The sequence below is a fragment of the Falco biarmicus genome, chromosome 11 (genome assembly GCF_023638135.1).
Source record: "Falco biarmicus isolate bFalBia1 chromosome 11, bFalBia1.pri, whole genome shotgun sequence".
NCBI classification, from domain to species: Eukaryota; Metazoa; Chordata; class Aves; order Falconiformes; family Falconidae; genus Falco; species Falco biarmicus.
This window is the reverse complement of record NC_079298.1, coordinates 9,379,543-9,406,963: the sequence shown is the minus strand read 5'-3', so window position 1 is coordinate 9,406,963 and position 27,421 is coordinate 9,379,543. Positions and strand designations below refer to the sequence as shown.

General features: G+C 42.0%; 1 protein-coding gene across 4 annotated transcripts; it reads left to right on the top strand.

The window, feature by feature from the left end:
- Positions 1-923: 923 nt before the first annotated feature.
- PODN (podocan) lies at positions 924-27,421 on the top strand. Of its 4 annotated transcripts, none has more exons than XM_056356686.1 (12): positions 953-1,123; positions 1,794-2,082; positions 4,512-4,768; positions 6,568-6,661; positions 8,255-8,319; positions 12,516-12,625; positions 14,874-15,030; positions 17,040-17,155; positions 19,168-19,825; positions 22,451-22,599; positions 24,478-24,679; positions 25,994-27,421. In XM_056356686.1, the coding sequence occupies exons 2-11, from the start codon at positions 2,046-2,048 to the stop codon at positions 24,644-24,646; spliced, it is 1,812 nt and encodes a 603-aa protein (XP_056212661.1). In that variant the 5' UTR covers positions 953-1,123; positions 1,794-2,045; the 3' UTR covers positions 24,647-24,679; positions 25,994-27,421. The 4 variants fall into 4 exon arrangements, with proteins under 4 accessions (XP_056212659.1, XP_056212661.1, XP_056212660.1 ...); XM_056356685.1 differs by having other exon boundaries at positions 959-1,086; XM_056356687.1 differs by having other exon boundaries at positions 994-1,086; positions 1,893-2,082.

Below are 27,421 nucleotides of genomic sequence, written 5' to 3'. Positions count from 1 at the left end.
TACAAAGACTCAGGTTTGACTGGAAATATTTCCTGCCGCTAATTCTGTGTTGCGAGTTCTGCAGTGGAAGTTCTTTCCTCTGAAAGCACCAGAAAGCTGTAGTGAACAGAAGCAGTGGTTCCCTGAGTCCATCTGCAGTGCTAGGGCACAGCCTTTGGCTTAGTGGTGGGTTGGAATGCCTTCAGGTAGGTTTGACTCCAGCTCTGGTTTTCCTGGGAATTTGTATGGGTTCCGATGATGGAAATGCAGCACTGGGCCTGGAGATAGGAGATTGTGAGTTTGGGATATATTGATGTAACGGGATAAGGTGTGGAGGAAGTGAAAGCCTGGAAAAAACCCCAGCCTATATAGGTAATCTGTAGCATAGTGTAAGGCTGTGTTACCTCTGCACATGGGTTATCTGGTTTCTGGTACCGGCTCTGTCCTGCTGGATAGTCCTGGGTTGGCTATGACACTTGTGTCCCTCTGTTTCCCCACTAAAGGAGGCGTAATGCCCCTCTTTTTCATAATGTCTTGTAATACTTCTGAAAGCTATGTGACATACAACAAAAACACAGAAAAAAGGCAGTTTTGGGGAAGGGTGAATCCTGCTCTCCTCCTCTCCTTTGTCAGCTGTTCTGGCGTCAATAGTGAACCAGGTTATCAACCTACTCTTCCTCTTCCTCCTCTCTGCAGACTGGGGTAAGATGGAGTGGTCCCCCAATATAAGCACACTTTTTCTCTTTCTGAAAACTCTGCATAAATTACGTTGTATGGACTCAGAGTACTGAACTATAGAAAGGGTAGCAGGCAAATGCATCCTGGATCTCTGAATCACTAAGAAAAAACAGCCAGCTTTGGTTTTTTTTCTTATTTTTGTTTTAGTAAAAACACACTTCCCACACTTTTGCAGCTTACACGTGGCATTGGGGGGGGGGGGGGGATCAGTTCCAGTTGATATGAGCCCGGGAGAGGGAGGAAATAACTTAATTGCTTTAGACTTTAGTTCAGCTGGAGTTGAGAGGAAAGAATCAGTGTACCTTCTTTTGGAATTGAGCAAGAAGGTCGTGTTCTTGGTGAGGATAGATCCTCTGCAGATTTGTGGAGGTACTGTATGGAGCACTGTGGGGCATTCACAAAACAGGTGGCTTTATATTTAAAATAGTGACTTTCCTGTCAGTGGCAAAAAGCTGTGTTTCTTTCTTGGAGGTATTGCTGCACTTAGAGCATACTGTGTTATAAACAGCATGTTCCTCTCTTTTACTAATAGGGGAAAAATAAGAAATGTGAGTCTGCGGGGCTAAATGTGACTAGGGCTGGAGTGGGTGTCTATGTGTGGTGGAGGGTTGTTTTCATGTTTAGTGGTGTAATATGAGGCTTAGAAGATAAAAAAAGAGATTGGGTAGATGGGGTGTTATATCAAATTTGGGGACTTTTGCCTCTAAGACATTTGTAGTTTCAGCCTATCTATCCCTGGTCCCTGAAGATCAGTTGATGGATTGAAATCCAGGGGGGAAGTTAAAAGGGGAGGGAGATGAAACGCAGGAAAAACTGCTGATCTGTCTGTTCCTGGATGATTTGAACCAGACCCCCAGAGAATGGGATGACATTCCCACCTGGAATTCAGTTTTTCTGTTGAATGTGACTAAAATTAAAGATCTAGGAACAGATAGTGCAGCTCTGGTGTCCTGCAACAAAATGCTAAAGCACACGCTGTCTCTGCTTCTGTCAATTCCAGCATGCTTTCTTTTGGCATATCTCATGGATCTTGCAAGCTGTTGACAAAAAGCAATGGGAGATTGTTTCTTCCCCAGGTCTTTATATTCAGACTATAGCTGCTTCCTCTTTCCTACTCACATTTTCCCATATGGTGACTTTGGAAAATTCCTCTCCGATTTCGTTGGGAAGTGCAGGAAACTCTCGTTGGTAGAGGGTTGCCTATTACTCTCTCTCGTTCTGCTGCTCACATCTGGAAAGGATCTGGCTTGGAAAGGAGAGACTCACTCTGAGCTCAGCGCATGTAACTGACATGGCATGAGCCGAGGGAGCCTGTGGGGGCAAGAGAAATGTTCCTCTCCATTCATCTGATTTCTGACAGCAAAGGTGAGTTTTTCAGCACTTCATTTTTTTTTTTTTTTTTTTAAAGCTGGATTGTCGGACAACATCCAGCAGCCTGCCTTTCAGCTGCAGCTTTTAGAAAGATGTTCAGTGTAGGTAACAAACTCAGTTAACCTGTTGATTTTGAAGGAGAGGATGTTTTTCCATCTGTGTGTCTCCTGTGAGAATGTGTGTGGAGAAAAATAGGTACAGAGATGGGGTATTTTGAACATGATTCTGTTGTTTATTGAGGTAACTGTAACCACTGAGAAGCATACAGTAAGTGCTGAAACTTCAGTTTACTTCTTGAGACTGTGCCTTTTGTAGCACTCTGCCTCTGGTGCTGTGTGGCAGCAAAGTGCAGAAATCGGTAGTGGTTTTGTGTGGACTCAGAAAGATGCAACCATAGAAACCCCTGAGCTGATTTCAGTGTTAATTTCAGTCTTTGGGTGGAAGGACCTGATCCAAAACACACTGACAGTAAGGGGAAGAGGACTGACTCTTTCTAGTGGGTTTTGAGCTACTCCTTCAGTAAGGTTTCTTAATAAGGCTTTGGATCAGGCCCATGGGAATGAGTTGAAATGGAGTGAGTGAGTTCAGACTTTTCTTTGAACTAAAAGAAAATCAAAATCATGCCTGGTTTTACTGCCTGCGCTCCAGATGCAAGCAGATGTTTCTGTATCCAAAGTGTCTCCCTGTGGCACCAGAGCAGCGTTCACTTCAAAGGCATCGTAGCAGAAGCATGCATATTGATGACAACAGGGTGAGATTGCCTCACAAATTTTAGTGTGCAATAGATAAAATATTTCCTGTTAATTTTTTAACGTCTTTTCAGCTATATGTGTGGAAAAGTCAGTATGTTGCAAGTCTGTACAGCCCAAAACTAACCATGATGTTAACTGTGTGCTCTGGGAACAGTGTTGGTATTGCTACAGCAAGGCTGGTTGTGACCTGCATATTTTTTTCTTTAGTTTCTTTTGTAAGTATCTATAAGGGTAAGCTGATATATACGAAGAATATTTTGTTAGAGATCTGATATATCATACTTTCTGAGATTATTTTCTTTAAGATTTCCGAAATATTTTCTGAGATTAGATCACCAAATACTAAGGATTTTAGTAATCCACTGTTGGCATACTCACACGGCCAGTTTTGAATTCACTATTAATATCTAGCTGCCACATAAGGAACACTATCTGACCTCTGGAATGTTTTATAAAGGAGATTAATTTCATTATATTCAGCTTTTGCAGATACGGAAGCTGTGAAATAGTGGAGCAGGGAGAAGAGGGATCAAGCAAGCAATGTTAAATGCTTAAAATCATCCAGCATGTTGGTAGCAAAGACCAGGACTAAAGCAAAACCATCCATGTTTCAGGATGCTCTGTCCTGTAATCCCACCTTCTCCTGGTTTCTTCAAGTACAAGTCAGTGTTTACAGAAGTTATTTAAGATTTTCATGACTGTGGCTGAGAGCAGGATCCCTCCAATGCTTTTTTAGCACCCAAAGTCTGTGAGAGCCCCAGAGAATTCAGCTGGCATAAAGCTGCGAAGCCCTGTGGATGTAAACAGAGACGTGCCAGCTCTGACGGCTGCCAGTCTGGCTCTGGGACGTTCTTGTCCCAATGCAAAGCAGGAACCTGGGCCAGCAGAGGTGAACAGAGCGCTTGTTTCGTATTAAGGTCATGAATGCGTTGTGCTTTTTTGCCTTAGAAGATCTGCTTAAATAAGAATTTCTCATCGCTGTGAAATACTTGTGCCAATAGCCAAAAGGATAAAAGACAAGTAATTACAAGCCCGGACTGCAAATCGTTAGGTGCCAAATCAGAGAAGGGGACAGATAAGACCGAGGGGGCTGGATTAGGGCCAGCTGGCTGGTCCGGTAGATACTCCTGTTTGAGTTATTGTAACCTGCTGCCAGAAAGATAAAAGCTGAACGTTAGCCAGGCCTCTGAGGTTCAGATAGCACTGTCCAAAATCAATAGGAAGCCCATTTTGTTTTCAGTAGCCGTGAGCTTGCGTTACTGTTGGGTGCCGGTGAGGCAGCCCTCCGACAGGCACCCTGACAGCCACAGTCACTTCCCAGCACACCTGGTTTACGCTAATGAGCATTTTCTTCCCTCTGCAAAACTGAGGAACAGCATGACCAGCAGTTAGATAGGAATAACATTGCATCACCTCTTCTAGAAACCTCCGGGGTCATCTGGCGTTTCTCAATATGAAAAAGGCAATAAATAACCCGAGGAGCCCGGGACGGCGCGGGGGGATGCTGCCAGCCCGCCGGCTGCAGCCGGGGTCCCGCCGGCGCGGCTGCGTCTCGGCCCGCGCCCCAAAGGCGGCCGGGGGCAGCGGGAACGCGGGGCCGGGGGAGCGCGGGACTCGGCCGGGCCGGGCCCCCTCCCGCCGGGGCCTGACCGCCGCGCTCTCGCCTTGCAGGGGCGATGCCCGCCGGCGGCCGGGCCCTGCTGGCGCTGGGGCTCCTGGCGCTGGGCTGCGCCGCCGCCCGCCCGTCGCCGCCCGCCGGCAACGACTTCCCTGAGGGCGCTGCTCAGCGGCGGCGGCCGCCCGGCCCGGGCCCCGCCTGCCCCCGCGACTGCGGCTGCACACAGGAGGGCGTCGTGGACTGCGGCGGCATCGACCTGAAGGAGTTCCCGCTGCTGCTGCCCGAGCTGACCAACCACCTCTCCCTGCAGGTAAGGGAGCCGCGGCCGCCCCCAGCTCCCGCTCCGGGGCCGCCGGGCCGGGCCGGCGCCTGCCCGCTGCCTTCGGCGGCTTCGCGCCGGCAGCAGGAGGTGCCGCAGGCCCAAACGCGCCCGGTGCCGGCGTTAATTCCCACCCCACAGATCCAGGCAGGAAAACAGATAGGAAACGTGCGCTCCCGCCTCCGAGAGCAGAAATTTTGACCAAGCGCATTATTCTGTTTCTGCCTAAGGCCTTGTGTTTTGGGGTGTCTCTGGAAAGGATGGCCTAAATCACTTCATTAACAAGAGTTTTTGTGGCGGCACTCGCTACGTGTTAGTGTTGTAAACACAGCATACCAGTGCAGACACAGCCCCGACCAGTGTCCCCCAGCGTCCCATCTCTCCCTGCAGCATGCAGACTGGGCCAGGAGCAGGTGTAATGTGGCCAACACCATCCCTCACTGTGAGCAGTGCCAGCGGCCGGGGTGTAACATGGCCATCGCCATCCCTCGCCATGAGCGGTGCCTGCGGCCGGGGTGTAACATGGCCATCGCCATCCCTCGCCGTGAGCGGTGCCAGCGGCCAGGGTGTAACATGGCCATCGCCATCCCTCGCCGTGAGCGGTGCTAGGGGCTGTGGGGCTCGGATTGGGCCAGGAGCAGCCATAACATGGTTGATTCCACCCCTCACCATAAGCACTGCCCGTGGCCACGGGGCTGGTGTCGTGCCTGCAGCAAATAGTTCCCCTGCAGAGATGTCGTGTCTGCTCAGGACAAGGGCACGCAAGGACATGCAATTCAAACGTCAGGGAGAAGCAGCAGTCTGTCCTAGACCGCCAGCGGGTTTCAGTGCTCCTGAGTTAGTTGATCACTGTGCCCAGCGCTGGGGCAGGCACCCATCCACTGCCTGTGCCCTGACACCTGAGAGTGTGGGTAGGGCTGGAGCACAGCAGCCCCGGCCATGTCTCCTCCTGAGCAGTGGCTGTAGTTCCAGGCTTTCAATGCCTCTTTGGCCCTTCACCAGCTGGGGTTTGTTATGGCTTCTATTTGCCAATTCTGTTCACTGGGTGAAGTGCAGATTTTATTCAGAGCTTTCCATCCAAGTGCAGCGTAGTTAGAAAAAACGTAATGTAAGCTGGCACCTTCCTCAGCAGATCTGTCCCAGGTGTGTGCTAGCTATGGCTCCTGCCTTTACTGCCAAAAGCAAAGAAGCTTTTTGGAGCAGCAGCTGTCACTTTCAGTGTATTGGCCTGGCTTCCAGCATGGTGGGTCCTTGACTGGTCCCTAGATGCTAAAACACTCAAATCAACCGTTAATGGTTAAAATGTTAGTCAGCATGTTAATGAAAATCTGATGGCAGTCACCCCCAACAGCAGAACCAGAGAAAGTTTGACTCTCCCTGCCCATGACAAGTTGTTTTTAAAACGACACTTGAATAACAGAAGCAGTAAACTTGGAAATCCACAGTGCCAACCTTGTAGCAAACGCTTCGCTGCAGCTACAAGGTTTGGCTGTGGCAGATGGATTGTAGGCCTTGCCAGGCGTAATCATACTCTTTGTGTGCTACCAGTGCATAAGCCAGTTATTTCTGGAGATGAGCACAAGCTACAAAACTTGGTTCAGGCCTTCAGATGCTGCTGGGTTTGGATGTCTTGGTTTTGAGATGTGAGTCTGGCTCATTACAGAGAGAACTCTTGACAATGATTTGGCATGGTGGGTTCATTTCCAAATTTTATTGCAGGTCACAGTCTTGGTTTATTGGGATCCTTCTTGGATTACTTTGCTGATGATTAATACTCTCCATTTTCTTAGAATAACCAGATAGAAGAAATCTTTCCAGAAGAGCTCGCTCGTCTTTACAGACTGGAAACTCTCAATTTGCAAAACAACAGGCTAACTTCAAAAGGTAAGCCAGCAGAGCCATGAAGTGGACAGAGCCTGTGCCTCCAGAACACCAGTTAACGTACTGAGACCAGTGACAGCTGATAAGGAAAGCCACAGAGTGATGAATTAATTTGGTTGGAGTAGTTAGCTATAAGCCTCACTCCTTTGGCCATCACACAGATCATGGAGGCACTTTATCATGCGAAACATAATACTCAGTTTGTAAGAATGCAGCCTTTCTGAACCAGTGGAGGAGACCTGGCAGCAGCATTGTGTACTGTGGCGTGAGATCTTCTTATCCAGGAAACTCCCTCTGGTCCCACAGGCACATCAATGCAACACTTGAGAACCAGAAACATCTACACGCTGAATGATTTCCTTCTGACTGACCTTGTTTCTTAGTCCACTTGTTTAGTTCAGTCTAGTCAGTCAGTTGGTGCAGTTCAGTCCAGTTCAGTCCTTGTCAAATTTAGTATAATTACAAATATATATTGCAAATAAAACAACTTCTACCCTTCTAAAACCATTTTGATCTTCGTAGGTGGGTTTTGCTTGCTGAGTCATGTGCTTATTAGAGAAGCTTAAGGGGTTTGTAAAGGAAAGCAAAAGAGACAGAGGAACTGGAGTAAATAGTAAGAGGGGAGGATATGCAGTACAAAAGCTGCAGTTGTTAACTTGTACGTTACCCAGTTGCTCTGAATGCTGTTGCTATCCCTATTCCACTGAGAGAGAACAGCCTTTATTGAGAATGTGGGCATATGATGCGTGGGACCCAAACCACAGCACTCTTACATGGCACAAGGAGGGCTGTGCTTAATTGATTCAGACTTTGACATTATTACCTTTTGAGGCCTGATGTTTCTTCACAAGCTTCAGTGCAGCCCCGAGTTTCCAGTATGTTTTGACGTGGGAAATAGCTTCACCTTTGACTTACAGTTATCTAAGTGCCAGGTGAAAATGTTATTTGCAGCCTTTCCACTGTGACAGCAATTGTGCTTGTGTGATCAGCTGGATGTGGAGCGATTCAGCTGAAAATTAATAATTATTGGGGGAGGGTAAGCTCCGAGTTCAGCTCTCAGCTGGTTACTGCGTGGCTATCTGGATTGTGGGGTAGCAGAACAAGAGAAGGGTTATGACATGCAGATACTGGTGTTATTTTGCCAACATAGTGGTCATAGATCAGACTGATCATTAAACCGCCTCGGATTATGTCCTTCCAAGAAAAATGATTTTCAGATTCATGAGCAAACTACAAAAGAAGCTTTTCAGATAGCATGGTTGCTGCAAGCTCCGATAATTGGCTGTGCAGCAAGTCTACACAGCTCTGTACCTGAGCCTTGCCAGTGGGGTTGGCCACAAGCCTTGCATGCTTAGGATTTTTAATGGTCTTCCATTGCTCTTACCAGTCTATGTTTTTGTTTTGTTTTGTTTTTTTAATTAAAAAAAAACCACCAAAGGCAACAATAGGTCTGAATTAGATCGTTTCAGTGGCAATGAAAAATATTTAAATCTTGCGTTAAAGGTACTGTCTGAGAGAGAAAGCTGCCTTCTGGTATTTTCACTGAGAGAGGCAATAAGGTGCCAATGTCACTGATCAGTTATTCCTGTTTTTAAGGGTTACCAGAGGAAGCATTTGAGCATCTGGAGAACCTGAATTACCTGTACCTGGCAAACAATAAGGTAAGAGGCTCAGAAGGCTTTCAGAGTTCTTTTCTAATTGAGTTCTGAAAGTTAAATAAGCAAGCCTTCAATTCTTTTAAAACATACACCCTACATAAAATTGTGCTAAAGTGATATTCCATTGCAGGTTCATCTAAGGTCAAGACAATCAGTATGCTAAAAAATTAGAGGGTACACATGCCGGTATATTTTGAACACTTACTTATTTGTGCAACTGGTGAAAGGTTTCCCTTATGTGTGTAGGGAGGTACAGAGAGCCCCTGCATTTATAAATTACCACTGTCTTCAGTAGGCTTTGGACCAGCTGCATGCAGGTTTGGTAGCTGCCTGTATGCAAATAAGCTGTGTGGTAATGATGTGAAATGCTGCATATCTCATCAGATGAGGCTGGTTGAAAAATCTGTGAACAAACATGTCCTAAAACCTGTGTTTAAGCCATCAAGATCTGTGAAAAGCTATCCAGTTTTCCCTGGCTCCCATTCTTATCAGGTCTGATGGGGGCGGGGCAGGGATACCCACACAGAGTGAAACTGCGATTTAGCAATTTATCCTTTTAGCTGCTCCGGTAGGAGTTTAATTTTTTTTTAACGGAGAAGGTCCTAGGTGCTTTCCTATTAATGATCCAAGGTGGATGTCATGACAGAAGCACATCTTTCCTGCCAAGGCTAGGAAATAACTTCTCACATATCCTTACCTCTGGGTGGTTCCCATTATGACTGTCTTTATCCCCAGCGATTGTCCACAAATACTTCCTACAGAAGAAACTGGGATGCCACAGAAAAGTATAAGTTAAAACATCAGGCAGAGCTTCTTTTGTCTACAAAAACCCTGCCCTTCCATCCCTCCCTCTCTCTCTTTATATAGATACATTTATATACATGTCTGTATATATTTTTTATTATCCTCTTAAAATCTGTGACCTTTTGATGTTTTGTTTATATACATGTGGCCACATTCAGGTTTCAGTTAGGCCAAGACACATCCAGAATCACTCCATAGATTTCTGTATGGAGTGATTGAGAATAGAACCCATTCCTTAGTACAGTAACATTGTGTTCTTTTCTCCTTTTCAAGCACCATTTCCATATAACAGTCTTGGCAGTTAATAACTCCATAAAAAGGAACAAGCCAGACTGTGACTAATATTCCAGAACTTTGCACTCCAATTTTCCCTGTGTGACAAAACAAAGTGTTTGGTTTTTCTGGCTTTACTGCAGAGAGGAAAGGATCCCAAAAGAAAATGCAAACGTCAGCGAATGTCAGAACTAGTTATAGTGAGAAGTTGTGGACCTACAAAAATAACACATTTCTTTATAAATCACAAGCCAGGACAAACCAGATTGGCTTCAGATTGCATCCACTCTACAGCAGGAAACACTGCAGATCAAGTAACTCTGGTATCTGGAGGAGAGCAGGGATTTGCTGGTAGTTTGCTCCTTGTTTTATGGATTATCTTAATGCTGCTTTATCTTCAATTGTGATCCCATCAGACATAGCTAAATTGTCTTTTGTTAAACTGGCATAGCTGGTGGGAGAAAAGAAATCATAAGAGACTATTATCCTTCTGTGGCTTATGAGTAAAAAGTACTTCAAGTAAAGAATGGATGCTGTAGTTTCCTTTTCAATTTTTCACCTCACTCTCATAATTTGTATCTATCACATGTTGTAACAGAAATCTCTTCCACCAAACTGTAGTCTGTGTCCTGAGCTGTCATTACCATTTACTGGTAAGCTGGTGATTTGGGTGACAGAAGGTTTTACATTCCTCAGTATCTCCAAAGTGAAATGGGATTCACCTGCATCCAGTACTTCTGTTTATATCAAAGCTTGTTATAAGCAAGGAAACTTGTTCCAAATCTAGTAATAACTTTTGTATAATCCTGCTGAATTCATTGGTTAACTCATTAGTTAACAGTGGAGAAACACTATCTGCCATATGGAAAGGCAGATCCAGCAGTAAAGCTGCAAAAAAATTGCACCTGGAGAAATGCAAATTGCTACTTATTAGGCAATATACCAGTCAAACCTACTCAGTCAACTTTATTTGTGCTAGCACAACAATCTAGCGTTAATCCTTCAAGCAGTCAACCAGTGAAGATCAGTTAGTCTCATGACTTAAGTGCTGAAATGCCAAAGCAAATTCCTGAGCAAGTGAAAACTCTTTTTGGATGAAACTTCTCTTTCTCTTTCCCCTTTCTTGTGGTTCTGATATTTCTCATTTCACATATCTGAGCCATGCCCTTTGTTTTGTGTAAAAGTTATGACCTAACAGACCGTGTTTCTGGAGGAAAGCTTTAATGTGCCACTGTGTATGAAAGTGATTAAGTCTGTTTCCTGTGTTTGAATTCTCAATATTATGTCACGGTAGAGTCTTACTACTTCCTGAGGCACTGTCAGACCTTCCTAGTTGGAGATGAGTGCCTTATCCACTTCCCTGAAATCATCTCTCCCAGATCAGGAGGTGAGAGATTACTGGTAAGGCCAAGAGCAGTACTGTGGCAACTGTAGTAATGCGTAGGATGCCTGTTTCCACGGCTTACATACTGTCTGGAAGTACTGATAGGAATGTGATTTGCGGGAGAGATCTTTCTTGTGTTTGTGGCCATTAAGTGTTTAAGACAGCTTAAGGATGGAGGGTTTGCCACAGGTGAAAATGAAAACCTGAAAATAATGTACTTTTATCTTTCAAAAATAGGACTGTATTATGAGTCCAGTAAATGACAAGTTCATGGATATAGTCCGTCAATGCACACTTGTCAAACTAGTAAAGAGAGTTCTAGGCAAACTTTAGGTAAATATGTAGTTGAAGGCTCAGGTTAGGTAGTTCTCCAATAAAGTGTCTGTTCTCTCACACGTTGTTCATCTTTTAGATATTTTTTGTTTTACACTATTATTAATAACCAATTGCAGTTTATGGTAGTAAAAATTTGAAAAATCATTTTCTCATCCTGTGAGTCTTGCTGTGCCTTGCTGGCTGTAAGGACTGTATCACACAACAGCGCTGTGAGGAAGAAGCTTTACAGATTCAAAAAAGTTCAGGCAGGTCAGAAGGCAGATCTCTTCCATTGCCCAAGTTTCCCATCCTGATCTCAAAGCTTTAGATGACAAAGAATTCACTGTCTCCCTAGAAAAGATGTTCTCTCCAGAGCCCCTCAGTGTGTACATAAAATACTGTTAAGAGTGGTTTCATTAGTGCTGTATTTGACATCTGTAGCCACTGCGATTGCACCTGCCTACTGCAATTCATTATAGTCTTCTGCTTATGTACTCAAGGGTCGTATCTACTACAGCATCTGTTACCCAAGGGTTTAATCTTGATGCATAAATCTGGGTTTATGCTTTCCAGAAGACTGTTCTCCAGCCTGTATTATAACCCGTATTCCTGGTTTCTAGCTGAATGGCTTTGCTATTAGCACCCGCAGTGAATCTAGCTGTTGTATTTTCTGGATGCTCTGTAAAACTGAGCTTTTTTGATCACTAGTTTTTACTCCACCAATTTTTGTTCAGATGCGGATGTTCCTAGCATTATTTTTTTAAACCGCTGGTGAAAATCGCAATAGACCAGGCGCAAACACATCGAATCCCATACCTCTCATCAACTACAAAGTTTTCGAGACAGGACCTTTCTATATTTTGTTTCTGATACATCGCTTGTTTAATGAACAAAATATCACTGTACAGTAGGTCTTTGCTTTGAAGTCCCATTTGATATTCCATGGCTCAGAAGCATCCCTGTCCTTTGGGAACCTGAATCCTCCATTGAAAAGATCATTGTAAATGTATGCAATATTGGAGCAGACATATGAAGTGACACTTCCCCCCCGCATTTTACTTTCATAAGAGAGTAAGTAGTAGGCCACTGTGAGGTGGGTTGGATTTTTTTGGCACAGCAGACTGGGGAGTTAGGAACAACAAGAAACAAAGTGTTTGCTCTCTGAATAACAATTTGTGACTTCTTCTATCAAAAAGAGACAGGACTCTTCCAACCAAAACAAACATTCACATATCTCTAAGCAAAAGTCTGTCTCCTTCCTGGAGAGATTAGTGAGTGAGGACAATTTGTTTTTGTTCATGTAAGCTGTATTTAGTTTAATTTATTTTTGCCTGTTTAGCGGAAATAAAGTTGCAAGTGTTATGTTGCTGGTCTAATAATTGATTAAAACATTGTTGCATTTAATTGTATATTTCTTTTACAGCTAACAGTGGCTCCGAAATTCCTACCAAATACCTTGATCAGTGCAGATTTTGCAGCCAATTATCTCACCAAGATATATGGGCTCACATTTGGACAGAAACCAAACTTGAGGTGATGGATTGGGAAGTAAAACAATAAGTGTTCTGCCACTGGTTGGGTGCAGTTGGTGGGTGATAAGAAACTATCTGGCTAAACCACGTTATTGCCTACATATGTTTTTTGGAAAGAAGCTGACTGTTTGTTATTCTCAGCATGAAAGATCAAATAATCTCTCAGACAAACACATTCCAAGGGCTTTTACTAGCTGCCAGACACATACATAGATAAAAATTAAATTGTCTCCATTTTATTTGTTATGAGTTGAAAAGAACAACTTTGGTTTCTTAAAATGGAGACTAACTGTTCAGAAATCTCTAGTTTTGTTGTAGTCCATTAATTTAAATAAATAGAATCAGGTTAAGAGTCTAGCACTCAGCATAGCTGAATATAATTTAACTATATCAAAGCTAAACCTTTAGCACCTTCAGAAGTGGTTCATACCCTCAGATCTGGTTTCACAGGTCTCTGCTAGTTTCAGGTTGTGATTTTCTCAGCTGCATCCAGTGCAGCACATTGGCCCATCTCAAATTGAGATGCACATAGATCACCTCCTATGGGAGGTGATTTTCCAAAGGCATTTTGAGTAATCTGTGTGGGCACTGCAGCATCTAAATCCTGCAAAGACATCTCAAACTCCTGGTAGCGATCTATGCGCCCAAGCATTTGGAAGTTTGGAAGTAGTTAATAATAGCTGACCCAGTTGAACTCCCAGAGCCCAGTCTTGTGATGAACTGGAGAACTCCCTATTCCCACTCTGTACTTCCTAGGCCTTTAGTCTCATAGGGTCTTGGTAGCTGAAAAGGCTGAGTCACTCACTGATTTCTGGCAGTATCAAATCATGAAAGAAGCTAGATTTATGTATGTGTTCTTCTTTAACCTGAGTTGCAGAAGCTGCTGTATTTTGATTTCATATTAAAATTCCTGTACTTTTCTGAAGTGACTTTCACACTTTCCTATACCAGCACTCGTTTTAATCAGAACAGTAACCCATTGATTTCCAAGATTGCTGATATAAAATCCTAACACAGTTGTTTCAGTTTGTTTATTTGCCCTCAGCAGAGTTCATCAGTCTCAGACTGATTATTTGGAAAGCAAGGTTTTCAGAAAGGCAAATATTTGTGAGCTAAAAGTACAGCTGACCATGCAGGGTGAACAATATTTTCAGTGTGGCTCTGAACTCCCTGGAGTGTGTGAGCACACAATTGTGTTTCCACACTGAGCCTTTTCTTCCTTCCAGAAGGATGTTGCCAAGTTCCCTGCAACTGGTAGAGAATCCAAGAACAAGTTAAGAAAGTGCACTTTGACACTGTGCTCTTTTGCAGCTTTAACCTGTCTCTACAGTTTTAGTTGCCTGCTGCATATTGGGGTAAACATGGGAAAGGAAGAGGCAGTCAAAGTCAATAAAATCCTGTAATTTATTTTGTTAAAAAGAAGTCAAATGAATTCATTTAGCAGTTAAGCCAATGAAAAGCAGAATAACTTCACAGGGGTCTATTGTTTTGTACGGAATTAAAACCTGTGTAAAAAAGAATAAATCCGTTTTTAAAAATCTGACTGGAGAAACATTTCTGTGAGTATTAAAGGTTAAAAGTAAGAAGAGCAAAGAGAAAATAAGAAGCTCTCTTTCTCTTGATCCCAACAGTTCAATAAAAACCAAAACTCTTCCAGTCTGAGTAAATCTGCTGTCTTTCTGTCAATATTCTATGCCTTTCTGAGTTCTAGGAGTAAGAGAAAAACTGTTTCCTGGGTATTTCCAGCCTTCATGAGGGGCAGAAAGAATGGAGGGGTGAGAGACAGCCCTTTCTATAAAGATCTACAGGTTGATTTTTTTCAAGCCCAAGAAGCCCAGATTTAATTCCAAATAGAAGTTAAAATTGGGGGCATATCTATTTAATCAGAGATTAGTTTTAACCCTCTTGAGTGAGGCCACCGCGCTGCCATTCTTTGTTGCAAAGCACTGCACAATCCCAGACTTGCACTTTGTTTCTTTTTAAGAAGATAAGGCTACTTGTGAAATTTGTATTCACATCCAGGTCTGGAATTTCAATAGGCGTAAATTTCAGAGAGTATTTGGACCAGCCATTTGGTTTTGCATCTATGCCCCTTGCTAAATTAAAGGGCACATTTTAAAAGCAAATCTAATTACCTCAGGAAAAGAAGAAAAGATTGAAATATAGTTTTCAAAGAGCTTTCTCTTGGTAAACAAAAAGCCTCAGATCTCACTATCTGTTTTACTTCATCTTTTTCCTCCTTCCAATAGATCTGTATATCTTCATAACAACAAACTTTCAGATGCTGGGTTACCTGATAATATGTTCAATGGCTCTGATAATGTGGAGATACTCATCATGTCCAGCAATTTCTTGAAGTATGTTCCAAAGAATCTCCCTCCAGCACTATATAAATTACACTTAAAGGTAATGACGGCAAGGTTTTGTATTCCTTTACAATTGTGACAAAGTACCGTGTTTGTATGGGATTCAAACCATACAGCCAAGGCATTTCATTGTGCTTGGAAACATTCCCAGGCCCATTGTCTCATTTGCTACATCCTCAACAGTAGCTGTCTCCCGTGTCCTTACTTTTTTGTTCGTAAGTAGTAACAGTGTGTTTTTGCAAAACACAAAAATGCTCACAGGGGACAAAAATGCTTTTCTGTGTTTTCAGGGGAATGTATTGCAGATGCCTGTGTGGTAGCATTGTTGGTCTCTTCCTTGCATATAGTGATACTAACGCGTACTAGTACAGGAAGGTAGATCATTCTCCATGGCTATCCGGTGACTGGCCTCACAGTTAAGTTTGCCACGACCATGCTCTTTCCCCTGACAGCTGCTCACCCGCTACGTACTAGCTTTGTTCGCTAACCGATTTCACATAGACTACTGTTTCCTAGCATCAGTGATTTTTGTTTGCTACTGAACTGGCAATTCAGACAACAGAGGAAGTTTGGATCAGTGGGTCTTTACTGCTACAACTCCTCCAGCAATAGTGCAATAGCAGAAGCTGTGGTATTAACTAGTCTCCAGCATTTTGAATTCTGTGTCATCTGATTTTGATAAAAATGCTTCATCATGTCTGTGCTAGAGATCCCGGTCTTGTTAACAATGGGAGAGCTGCAGCAGTGGGGAGTCGTGGTTCTGCTTGCTCCTGGTGTTGACAGCTCCTTGGACCTGGGTAGACTGGAGTCTGTTATCAGCCCCTGGACTTAGGCAGTTCTGTGTTGCCTCCCAGCTTTCTTTTCCCTTGAACATTTCACCACTAATTCCCATTAAAGTCTTCTGGAAAACAGGCTTTTTCAGCTTGAAGATAAGTAAAGGCAGTCTGATCTTTCAAACTGCTGGACTTTCTCTGCAAAGTGTGAAGTTACTAGTCCCCTGAATTTTATGGCCATTTATTGTAATCATTAGTTCCCAAAGGGGTCTCAGACTGCAAGGACTACACTTTGAACTCCTGTCCTTCCCTGCTGTCACCGGTTGTGTTAAGGGTGGAGGAGCTGAAGAGGGAAATGCACATTTTGTTTTCAAGTGCACTGCCTCTCAGTAGTAACATTTACCTTTATATTTTGACTGGGGAAAAAACAGGACAGTGAGAAATGAGAGACAGCCAATGGTGGACCAAAAGTGTCTAAAAGGTGTACCTTAGATGGGACAAATCCTTTTTTTTTTTTTTTTTTTTTCCTTTCACTATTCATTGAGACACTCAGCCACATCTGTCTTTGGTGATATCCACTTTATATTAGTTGTCACATGAATCTACTCCAGTCTGTCCGTCATGTTATTGTATAGACATGGATTCTGGGAAGTTTAACAAATTCAGTGTCAGTGTTCTATACATCCTTTCATAATTCCTGGTGTTTTATCCTTTTCTAATTCCTAGAGTTCTGATATGAAATTTCTAAGTGGGATTTAGTTTTATATTTTTTTGTGTGTCTGCCTGCAGGCCACTCCAAAGTGACACTAAGGCAATAGGAATAATTATTTTGGAATCTACATTGCAGGAACTAACTGTACCTTTTGGAATGCTATTAATGATAGAAGGATGGCTCGTTCCCAGCTTCCAACCTAATTCTTTATGATGAAATCTGTCTTAGAAAATCCAGAAGTTTTGAGCAAGCTCCAGAGGTAGTTGCCTAGGTTACATTATACATTTGTACATAGGTGGAAGGACTACAAGTACAGAATAAAACTGTCTGGGGGGCAGGGACTAAATTCTAACTCCTTAGCCCAAAGATTCCATGAGGAATCAATAAAAATAGGTTGTAATATTTCAGTCTAGCATTAGTATTTATTTCTTAATTATAAGCCCCCTGAAATATCTTATGTCTAGCCCTTTTGAAGTTTCACTGCCTGGTGTTAGTTGAGCAGAACCTGAATGTCCTGTGTTGTTTCATGCCAAATAACGTGCTTTGTGCTTCTGGTGACTCTAGAACAACAAGCTAGAGAAGATTCCCAAAGGAGCCTTCAGTGAACTTACAGGTCTGCGGGAGCTGTATTTACAGAATAACTACTTGACTAATGAAGGAATGGACAATGAAACTTTCTGGTGAGACTGAGATCTGTAGTTTGTACCTTTGTGTCTGTCTATCTCTTCTGGTACAGTAGTACATCTGCTGAATAAAGTAAATCTTAAAAAGTACATTTAGTAAAACCTGCATGACGATATGCATGTCTCTGCTAAGTCTATGTGAAAAGGCTTAGATTCAGATGCTGCCATTCGAAAGCAAAGGTCTGGGTGAGCAGTTTGAATTCACACTGCAGAATACTTTTATACAAAAGACACAACACTGAACATCAGACTGCATCGCTCCCTGATTGCCACAGACCCGACTGCACCAGGTACTAAGTGCCTTCTGGGAAAAGGCCACGTAGAACAATGTTGAAAGCTGGTCTCTGTTCTTCCGAACCAGTCAAAAGTGAGGTTCCTTGGGACTTCCCAGTTCAAGGGCAGTTCACTGGAAGTTTAGGCCAGACCTTCGTCTTTGCTAAAGCCACTTCTGTGTTTCCGTGAAGGTGACTTGAAAGCAGCCACAGATACACAGTTGTGAATTCATCTGGCACAGCTATACCTCAGGGCAGATGGTTGTTGGAGTAGGCAGGGATGCAATGGTGCTGTTCAATAGCCAGATGGCTGCAAAAGCTTTGCTACGAACTGGTGCAGCAAAAATAGCCTTTGGCTGTCCTAAATTTAGCCTGGGACTTAGCACTTCAAAAAGTTAACATTTGTGTCTCTGCTTGCACTGAGTGCTGCCCTTGTTCTACCTGAAAATTTAGATCACATAATCTGTCCTGCCCATAGCTTAATTCTGTAACCTTTTCTGACCTCCGTACATGAAAATGTATCAAACTGTGCTTTACTTTTCCACTTCCCAGTTCCAGAAACCTCCCTTAGTAATTTACCTTAGCCGTGTTGTGTCCACCTCCAGGTTATGTTGGACATACCATTTCCGTTAAGATTCTGGTGAACAGAGTACAGTGGCTGTAGCTGAGGCACAAGTCATAGCAGAAGGGGTGGGTATTGCTCCTTGCTCTCATGGTACTGTCTGTACAGCACAGCACAGTGCTATTGAGATGTACCCAAACTGGGGAAACGTTACAACTTGCATCAATGAAGTGCTTTACCCGTAGAGTATATTTGCTCATTCAGAGCATTCTTGGATAGCTGTGAATGGCAGTGTAGTAACCAGTAAGTAATGTCTGTAATGCATTAGTTCTCGCATTTCCTGAAAACTTCTAGTCATCTGCAGTGGGTTATGTAGTGCCATGCAGATCAAAAGTCTCATTTGAATGAGAAACTGACTTGAAATACAAGGGAATACAAGGCTTCTCAGTCCTGGCATATAATGCCATTGATCCACATCCAGTTGGTATAAATGGCTGGTCTAAGGATTTATTTTAGCCTCAACTGAGTCCGTGGAATCCAGATTCAGTAGCTTACACAAAGCAGCTCTAGCCCTGAGTCGCTTCCATAATGCTGGAGGGTCAGGAGAAGTTCACTGCCTTAGTCTAGGACACTGAATTAGCATTTCTGCTTTTCCTAAGAGTAATATTTCATCATCTATAAAGCAGACCTGCATTTCAGTTTCAATACACACTTTCAGAGAGACAGAAATTACTCATGCTCAGACTACATTTTTGTGAAACTGAGAGCTAAATTCTGTGTCCTGGTGGTGCTCCCATGGTGTCGTTCTTGTGGTATTTGTTCACTGAAATTGCTCATATGTTGCTGCCTGTGGTGTCAAATGAGATAACAGTAGGCTGCAAAACTGATCTCAGGTCTCAACCCAGTGGCTAAATGTCTGTGGACTCCAGCGGGTTCTCTGGCTAGTATGGCTGGGGAGCAATGGTGGTGCCTAGTCCTGCTCCCTAATGGCAGTACGGGAGCTCCCTGCTTTGCTGTCCAAATCAGTCATATCATGAGACAGAAATGGGCAGTAGTGGGAGCTATGTTGGGTAAAAAGACTCTAAAGCAAAGATTGTAAAATCCTGGCGGGAGTTGGTTATTGTTTCACATTGCAGAATCTAAATGAAGAGTGTTCTCTTTTCTGCTTTCCCAAGGAAATTGTCTAGTCTCGAATATCTGGATTTGTCCAGCAATAACCTCTCACAAATTCCAAGTGGTTTACCTCGAAACATTGTCCTCCTCCACCTGGAGAAGAATGCAATTAAGGTGATTGGCAGAGATGTCTTGACCCAAATTAAGAACCTGGAGTACCTTCTGCTCCACAATAACAAGTTAAAAGCCCGAGGTATTCATCCCTTAGCCTTCCAAGGCTTAAAGAAGCTGCACACTGTCCACCTGTACAACAACATGCTGGAAAGGATTCCCAGCGGGCTGCCCCGGCGAGTGAAAACACTTATGATCCTTCATAATCAGATCTCTGAGATTAACAGGAACGACTTTGCCACCACTTACTTCCTTGAAGAGCTGAACCTGAGCTACAATAAACTCAAAAGTCCCCAGATCCATCGGGAGGCCTTCCGTAAACTGAGGCAACTAAAGTCCTTGGATCTTTCTGGAAACAATCTCCACACCGTGCCCTTTGGCTTTCCAAAGAACTTGCAGATTCTGAAGCTGAAGGAGAATGAGATAAGCATTATCCCAAAAGGGACTTTGTCTGGGATGACAAAGCTGCGGGAACTGTATTTGAGCAACAATAAACTGAAAGTAAATTCAATTTATTCAAGAGCGTGGAGAGAGCTCAGCAGTCTCCAGGTAGAAACATCACCTTCTCTAATTGTTTTAGTAATGCTGATGTCCTTGTCTGTCTGCCTAAGCCAGTTTGTATAGCAGCAATAGTAGGTGTGCATGGTCCTCATGTTTTGGGCTTGCATTCTAGGTGCTACAATCTCTGTTTCTAGAGTAGAAATGATGTGCTGTTGTGCCCGAGGTGAGTACTGCCCACTGCTGACCAGGGTGGTGGTCCACCAATGCACTCCTAATTCTGGGAGGGAAATGTAAAGATATCTTTGTTTCTGAACCCTAATGGTGTCCTATATTTTCAGATAAACATTAGTGAATGTTGTCATTAAAACTGAAATTAGGTCTTTCAAATAGCTTATCTCCCAAAAGGTTTAAAATCAGCTCTGAAGAGAGACAGCAGGAGGAAGGAATGCATAAACAAAAACACTCTTAATTCTCAAAGCCCCCACATCAGCTTATAGTCAGACAGGCCAAGCTGTAGGATTTAGCAGCTCAGCTGGCTAAGGCACCTGGATAGCAGCTAGGAGGTCTGGATTCAATCAGCAGTCTTCTCATTTGCTTAATTGTTGGAGAAAGTTAAACACAAACCATAAGGCAGGCAGGAACAATCACATTTGTGCTGTGCAAAATGACCTTTCAGAATTGTTATGCTGGCTGAAGGATTTGTCTTGCATTTCCTTTTAGGCAACAGCCTGTTTCCCACAGTAGAAGGTATTACCTATGTCATATGGCAACCATCTAGGATGCATATGGTTAGGTCACTGTACTGGCAAAGTTTGTACATCTCAGAGTAGAGCAGGGGTAAGGGACATCAAGCGTATGTCACACTGGCCCCCAGTGTGTTTTCAGACAATCCAAATGTTTATCTATGTGAACATTTCCCTTTCGGTTGTTTCCGGGAGTAAACAATAGGTTGTTTTTCAATTAACATGTGTCAGCACTGCAGCAACAGTATCTGTAGAGCTGTTGGGGTGTGGGGGTGTAAATATATCTAAGATGAAAAGTAGTATGGAGGGAAGATGCTGTTGGGCATTACAGATGCTGGAATTATTTCACTGCAGTGCTTAATAAAATGTAGGCACTGTCACCTGATTTGTTTGTTGTTTTCGAACAAAAGTGGGTCATGAGACTTGTTAGGCAGCTTTAGTTGCTGGTTGGAATGACAAGCTTTCCTTTTCAGAAGGCCTGATTCATAGCTACTTCACGTTGCTTTTATTCTCCTGTCACTCCCTTGTAGTCAGTGTCAAACCAGAGTAATGTGTTGCCGATTCAAATATTGGCCTTTCAGTTGTACCTACCCCACAGCAAACCCTGCGCATATTACACAAGGTTAAGATAGTAGCACAGACTTAAAATTCTGTTAGACTAACAATGCATTTTTGTCTGTTGCTTTTTTCTGGAACAGTGTTACTTACTACCTGTTTCCAGGATCATATATATGAATCTTTTTTATCATTAAGGCCTTAACTGTGCAATTGGTTTATGAGTTGGTGCACTGGAGTGGATTTGACAAATAACCATCACATAAGATCCTGATCATGCGTGTACTTCGCATACGCTTCAGTGACACTGTTTCCATGGAAATCACTGAAGACTATCTGCAATTGCAAAGCTAGGCATTTACATAATTGTTTTCCAGACTGGGATTATATGGAAATTGAAAACACTGAAATCATGACAATCATTTGTAGGAGTGTGACTCTGAATAATGTGTAACTGTTGTGTCAGCTCGGTGCTATGAAAATGCTGCAATACAGCATGACAAAATGCTAGTATTGATCCATTTTCTTGAATGTGATTAATCTGAGGAGTGATCATGGCCTTTAGTCCTGATGTCTTCATACATTCTCCATGTTAGAATATTTCCGTATGTTTTTATGCGTAACTCATAAGTATTCACTAACCTGAGCTAGGGAAGCGTTTGCAGTAGCAGCTTCCAAGGAGTATCAAAAGGCACGTCATATCAAGCATATCTGAAACCCAGTCTGCTTTTAATTCACTTAAAGCAGGCATGGGCTAAAGCCTGGGGACAGAGATAAAGAAATGTTGGAACTCCTAAACAAAACAGCATGATGTCTCCTGTGAAATCATGATGCTAACTAGTAGTGTAAGAAAGCAGAGTTGCCATGGCCACACTTACCTTGATGCAAATTAGAGGTAGATTAAATTAGTTTATGCTATAATAAATATCACTTCACTTTTTCCACCATGAACTCAAACTGAACCTTTCTGCACAGCTGACAATTTGTAGTTTCCACTGTACACAGTGTTTGTCATTTTCTTGACCTCACCAGAAGGGAGATTCTGAAGCAAGACTCACCAAGGTCCCATACGAAAAATAAAGCCTGTTTCCAGTTGATTTTCAAACAAAAAATCCTGGATAAGCTTTGCATAAACATCTCACTTCTTCACTGTTACTATACTAAGTTTTTTTATAAGTACATATATACGTATGTACGTATTTTTATAGACTTATGTGTATATGTATAAAAAGCAATGGATAAAGGAGGTGGGGGGGGTGTGTATAGAGCCAGCCTTTGGAAGCTCATTGGTTGTCAAACTTAAATCTCTTTTTGGAGTGCTGATAATATTTAAATTAAATTATTTATTTGGCCCTTTGTTGTCTCTTCCTTGCAGTCACTAGATATGGCTGGCAACCAGCTGACTTCTATCCCATCAGACCTGCCAGAATCTCTAGAATATCTGTATCTGCAGAACAACAAGATCACAACGGTTTCAGAGAATGCTTTTGAATCCACACCCAAAATAAAGGGGATTTACCTCAGGTAAGGTCAAGTTTCGACTTCAGCACACAAGATTTTTTTCTTTTTCATCCACTTTGTAACTGCTTACTTTTTAGAAAGTATTTAAAATCTTAACTTTCTAAATAAACAACTTTGTTTTACAGTAACGTATGATGAAACTATGCTCAGAAAAGTCATGGATACACATAATAAGTTCTTTCTCTTCGGAGAGTTTGTCCTTCCTTTGCTTATTAGAATGGACTGGGCATGTTAGAAATTCTGGGAAATTAATGTTTAATGTTATGTCATATTCCAGTATTCAGCTGTGAGCTAAAAGTTTACAGTCCACTTGTAGGACTGTAGCATTGCCTGTGTCTGTTAGCCCTGGCTTTTGGCAAAGTCCCCCTCTAGTGAGGCATGTATGACTAGTCTTGAAGTTGTGTGTATTCCGTTGATGGTTTTGTCAGAAACAAATGACAAGTTACGACTGTGACAGTTATGTAACTAAGTTTAGAAGCCTTTCTGGGTTTTTTCCTACTCTGTCAGTTAGACAAGGACTTTGTTTTTATAGGTGACAGATACTGAACTTTTTTAACATATAATGTAAACTCACAGTAATGTAACTGATTTAAGCAGAGATTTATACCACAAGAAGTGAAGCAAGAATCTGGCTTAGTAATATATTCAGTTTTAATCTGATGGAACGTTACTGAAAATATTGCTTAGAAGTAATTTATGAACCCTTACAGAATATTTGATTAAGCTGATCCAGTGGATGTGTTCAAAAAGCCTAGGCTGCCTGCTGCACCAGACTAAATATGGCCTTATTTTGTCTCTGTGCAACTAAACTATTCTGTAGTTCTGGATAGTTCTGAAGCATAACTTTTTGGATGAATGGTTCTATACCAAGCAAATAAAATTACAAAGTCTGGTGTAAATTAGAGCAGTCTGTCTATTCAGCTGCTCGCATTTATGAGATTTTAGTGAATGCTTGGATGCAAACCAGAAACCACACACCACATTCTATATTTCTATATAAAGAGAAAAAAGGAATTTGCAAAACTGTTTTGCTAACATATTTAGGAGGTAACTCCACCCAAGCGAAGTTGTATTTCTTAATGGGTGGCTATTAATCACTGCAGTGATGTGAAATAATAATATACATCTGAAGTATTAGACAGAATAAAATTTTAAGCATGTTTGAGAGTAACAGACCAAGCAGTATATGTGAGAGGTTCTTAAATTGCAGATTGGTTTATTTATATTGTTGGAAACCCAAATAACAGATGAAAATTTATCGCATCTTGGTTTGTTTCTAAAGGGATACTTTGTACCAGTATTTTGAGTTTTTTGGGAGAAGAATCAAACTACACAGAATCTCATGAAAAATCAAGTTACACTTTGAAATGTGTGCTATGGAGCAGATGCCTTTCCTCTCTGGGAAGGAGACAGCGAAATACCAAGAGAAAGAATTTGTAGGGGAGGATTTCCAATGTTACGATTTTTTTTTTCTTTGCAGAATACAGTTCTAGAAGGGGGAAGAGGGACTGGGGCAGGGAAAAGTGGTTTTTTTTGAAAGCTCAGTCAGTGACCTTGAATTCAGTGCGAGATACTTAATGTTTCCCAGTATTTCCTTGCAAGGTCCTTTGCGATGATACAGTGCTGTCAGCAAACTTTGTTCAGTCACTGCATTTGCCTGCTTGCTAATCAGTACCTGCTTTCCCTTCCTTTTTCCATCCAGAGGAATCAGGACTTCTAGAGTACTGTTGTGGGTGAGTGAAAAGTTAGAGTAACTTGGGTCAGTGTAAGTTAGAGTAACTCTGGAGAATGGTTTCTTCCTAGTCTCATCTAGGAACAATTCTGTTGGATATAAAAATGGGTTTATTTTGACAGGAAGGCCTTTTTTTGTTTTTTTTAAAGGTTTAATAAGATTGCAGTTGGAGCACTGAAGGAAAGTACCTTCCAAAACCTAAAGCACTTACAGGTACTGGATATTGAAGGGAACCTTGAATTCAGCAACAGTTCAAAGAATAAAGATGACTCAGAAGAGGAAGTGGAAGATGAGGAAGAGGAAGAACAGCTGAGATAAAATGTGAATTCACACAATCACATCATGTGGGAGGTAACAGCTGTAGTTTAGTTAAATCAAGGACCCAGTTCTCAGGCTCTTGTGTAAATAATCCCAATTCACAAGTATGACTGAAACAAGTGGGTGTCTGAGCCCTAGGCTCAAAGACTGCCACTAAAACATGACTGGGAAATGCAGAATCAAAAAGGGTTGAAAATACATTATTTTGTGAAATGAAATAGTACATATCTGTGTTTTGTCACAGGCAGTGGACTGTTCATAGTGGCTTCATCTTATAGCCGCACAATAGGTAAATGTGAAGGTCATTATTTACTAATTCTGATAACTGAAAATGACATGGTATTTCATGGTATTTTTAAGCACCGAGTTAAGGAAAACAAAAAAACAAACTGTGAAGTGTACTGATGCAGAAGACCATGTGAGCTGAAAATGGGTTAAAAAAATGAACCAAATAAAAGAAGGATAGACCCCTCGGTGTCTGTTTAAACACAGCACTAAGTTTATAACCTCTATTTCAAGTACTGACCACTTGGAGTGGGAAGATAATTCTATACTTGGTATATTTCTTGGGGAAAGAATATCTGCTTCAGATCACTTTTGGAGGTGGTATGCAGGGCTGGTCCAGGATAACCAGTCCTCACAACAGCCTGTGCTTTTGCTGCTGGTAAGTCTTGGTGAGGGTTCATTGCTCACTTCATCCAGATTCATTGAAAGGCCTCTGGCCAGTTACAGGTTGTGATTGCTACTGATTTTGATTCCAGACTGGTAATTGAACTTAACATCTCACTATTCTGTAAACAATCTGGCCAGCCACTCAATCTCTCTAGCTGAACCTTATTTCTTTTCAACGGCAGAAGAAGAGATGAAGGGATGATGTTTGAAGAACGTGCATTTTTCCATTAGAAGAATAGGGAAGTGCTTAATGCATCTCTTAAGCATTTGGTGTTCAAAGATGATGAGGTTCAAGACACTACTGTCTACTTTTGGAGATGTAAACTCCAAGACTTGAAAAAAATGTTTAGTTTTGTCCCTAATGGATATTTTGTCATGGAGAATGACACAAGGAATTACTAGGACTAGTGCTAATATGTTGAAAAGATAATGGGGCTTGAAAAGGGCAGAAGCTTCTTGGAAAGTCAAACACTAGAACTCCTGGCTGGGCTATATGAAAACTTTGTGAGAGAAGAAATAATTTGTCTACAGACTTAAAGTGCATAAAATTTGTGAATCAGTGCATCTCTTGTTTAGTTTGGGGCACGTGTGACATGTCAGCAGGTACTATGTTTAGCATATTCTGGATTCTGGATTCCATTATGTAATTGATTTTGTTTTTCTGATGTTTTACAGGAAAGCATACGGAAAATCACATATATGTCTATGTGTATATATCTATATAGATATACAGAGAACACTTAGCAAAATGTGCAATGAATTACGCAGAAACTGTCATGGCACTGGGCCAGGCTTATGGAAGACAGTGTGTTACAGTGCCTTATTCAGGGAGAGACCCTGAATGCCTTTCCAAAGCTTCCAAATCATCTTATACAAGACCACGGATCATAAGGGATTGCTCTGGAACTCACAAAAGCTGGCTTTTGTTTCTTCTGTTTCTCTTCCTTCACTGTTTCCATCTGTAATAACAATATGGGACTGTTTTGAACACATGCCTTCAAATGCTGTTTTTGTCACTGCATCTTAAGTGAACCATGCATATGCTTCTTTTCTTTTCCTCCACCTCAAAGAAGCTGTTGCTGATCAGGCGAGACGGATATCAACAGTAGTTTCATGTGTGGAGCAGTGTATGAGGCATTTTGGTCATCAAGCGGCAGTAATAATTCTGGATGCAACTATTCCTCTAACAATGTGTATATTTGGATGCAAAAAAAAAAGTAAGGCTGGATCCCATAATATTTTATCTCTACTGCCAAAGCCTGCAGTACATGCCTGTTTTAGAAAGGTTTTAAGATAAAACAAATGCTGTTGTGAATATATATAAAAAATCTGTATGTCTGCCTTCTAGAGCTTTGGTAAGGTTTTTGTCTTGCCGTTGTTTGCCCATGTGGGAGTTGTGTGGATGTCTCTGAAGGTATGTCCAGGAGATTGAGTAACAGTATGCAGTTTAATATATGTGGTAGAATTTTTCACATCTTGTGTATCATTCACGTTAAAGAGTCTGAAGTGAGACTAATGAAGCAAAAGAGATAAGTGAATGTGGGGCATCTTAAGAGAAAACAAGAGAAATTTCTGTTTAGTTCAACTCTGGAGACAGTGCCTGCTGTCATATGCTCTTAAAGCCTCACATGTTTTATGGTGTTGAGTATTCTCAGCTCCCGTTGGTATCATGGAAAATAAAGAAACCAAGGAAAAGAAGACCTACAGAGGTACCTGGATGGCAAGTTGCTTATTTGATTAAAATGTCCTTCATCTGAGGCAGCTAATCTGCTTCATGAAATGGTCTTTTCTTTTGAGGATTTCTGATTGAACACGTGTTGTTTTGCATACTGCATTCCAGGATTTACTTGGAAACACAGTTGGCTTAAGTTTTTTCCGTCTGGAGAAGATCTGGTTCTGCACTCTCCTTTGGGTTCCCATAGCACATGACAGTAATTTCAATCTGATATTTGCTACCTTAGACAATTCAACATGATCATGAATCATAGAAGGAAAGATTGCTTCCTGAAAAAAAAAAAAAAAAAAAAAAAGCTTGGCTCTAAAAATTGCAAAACCCCCACATTTTTGAATTTCGGCTATGCAATAAAATAGCCTTCCAACTGA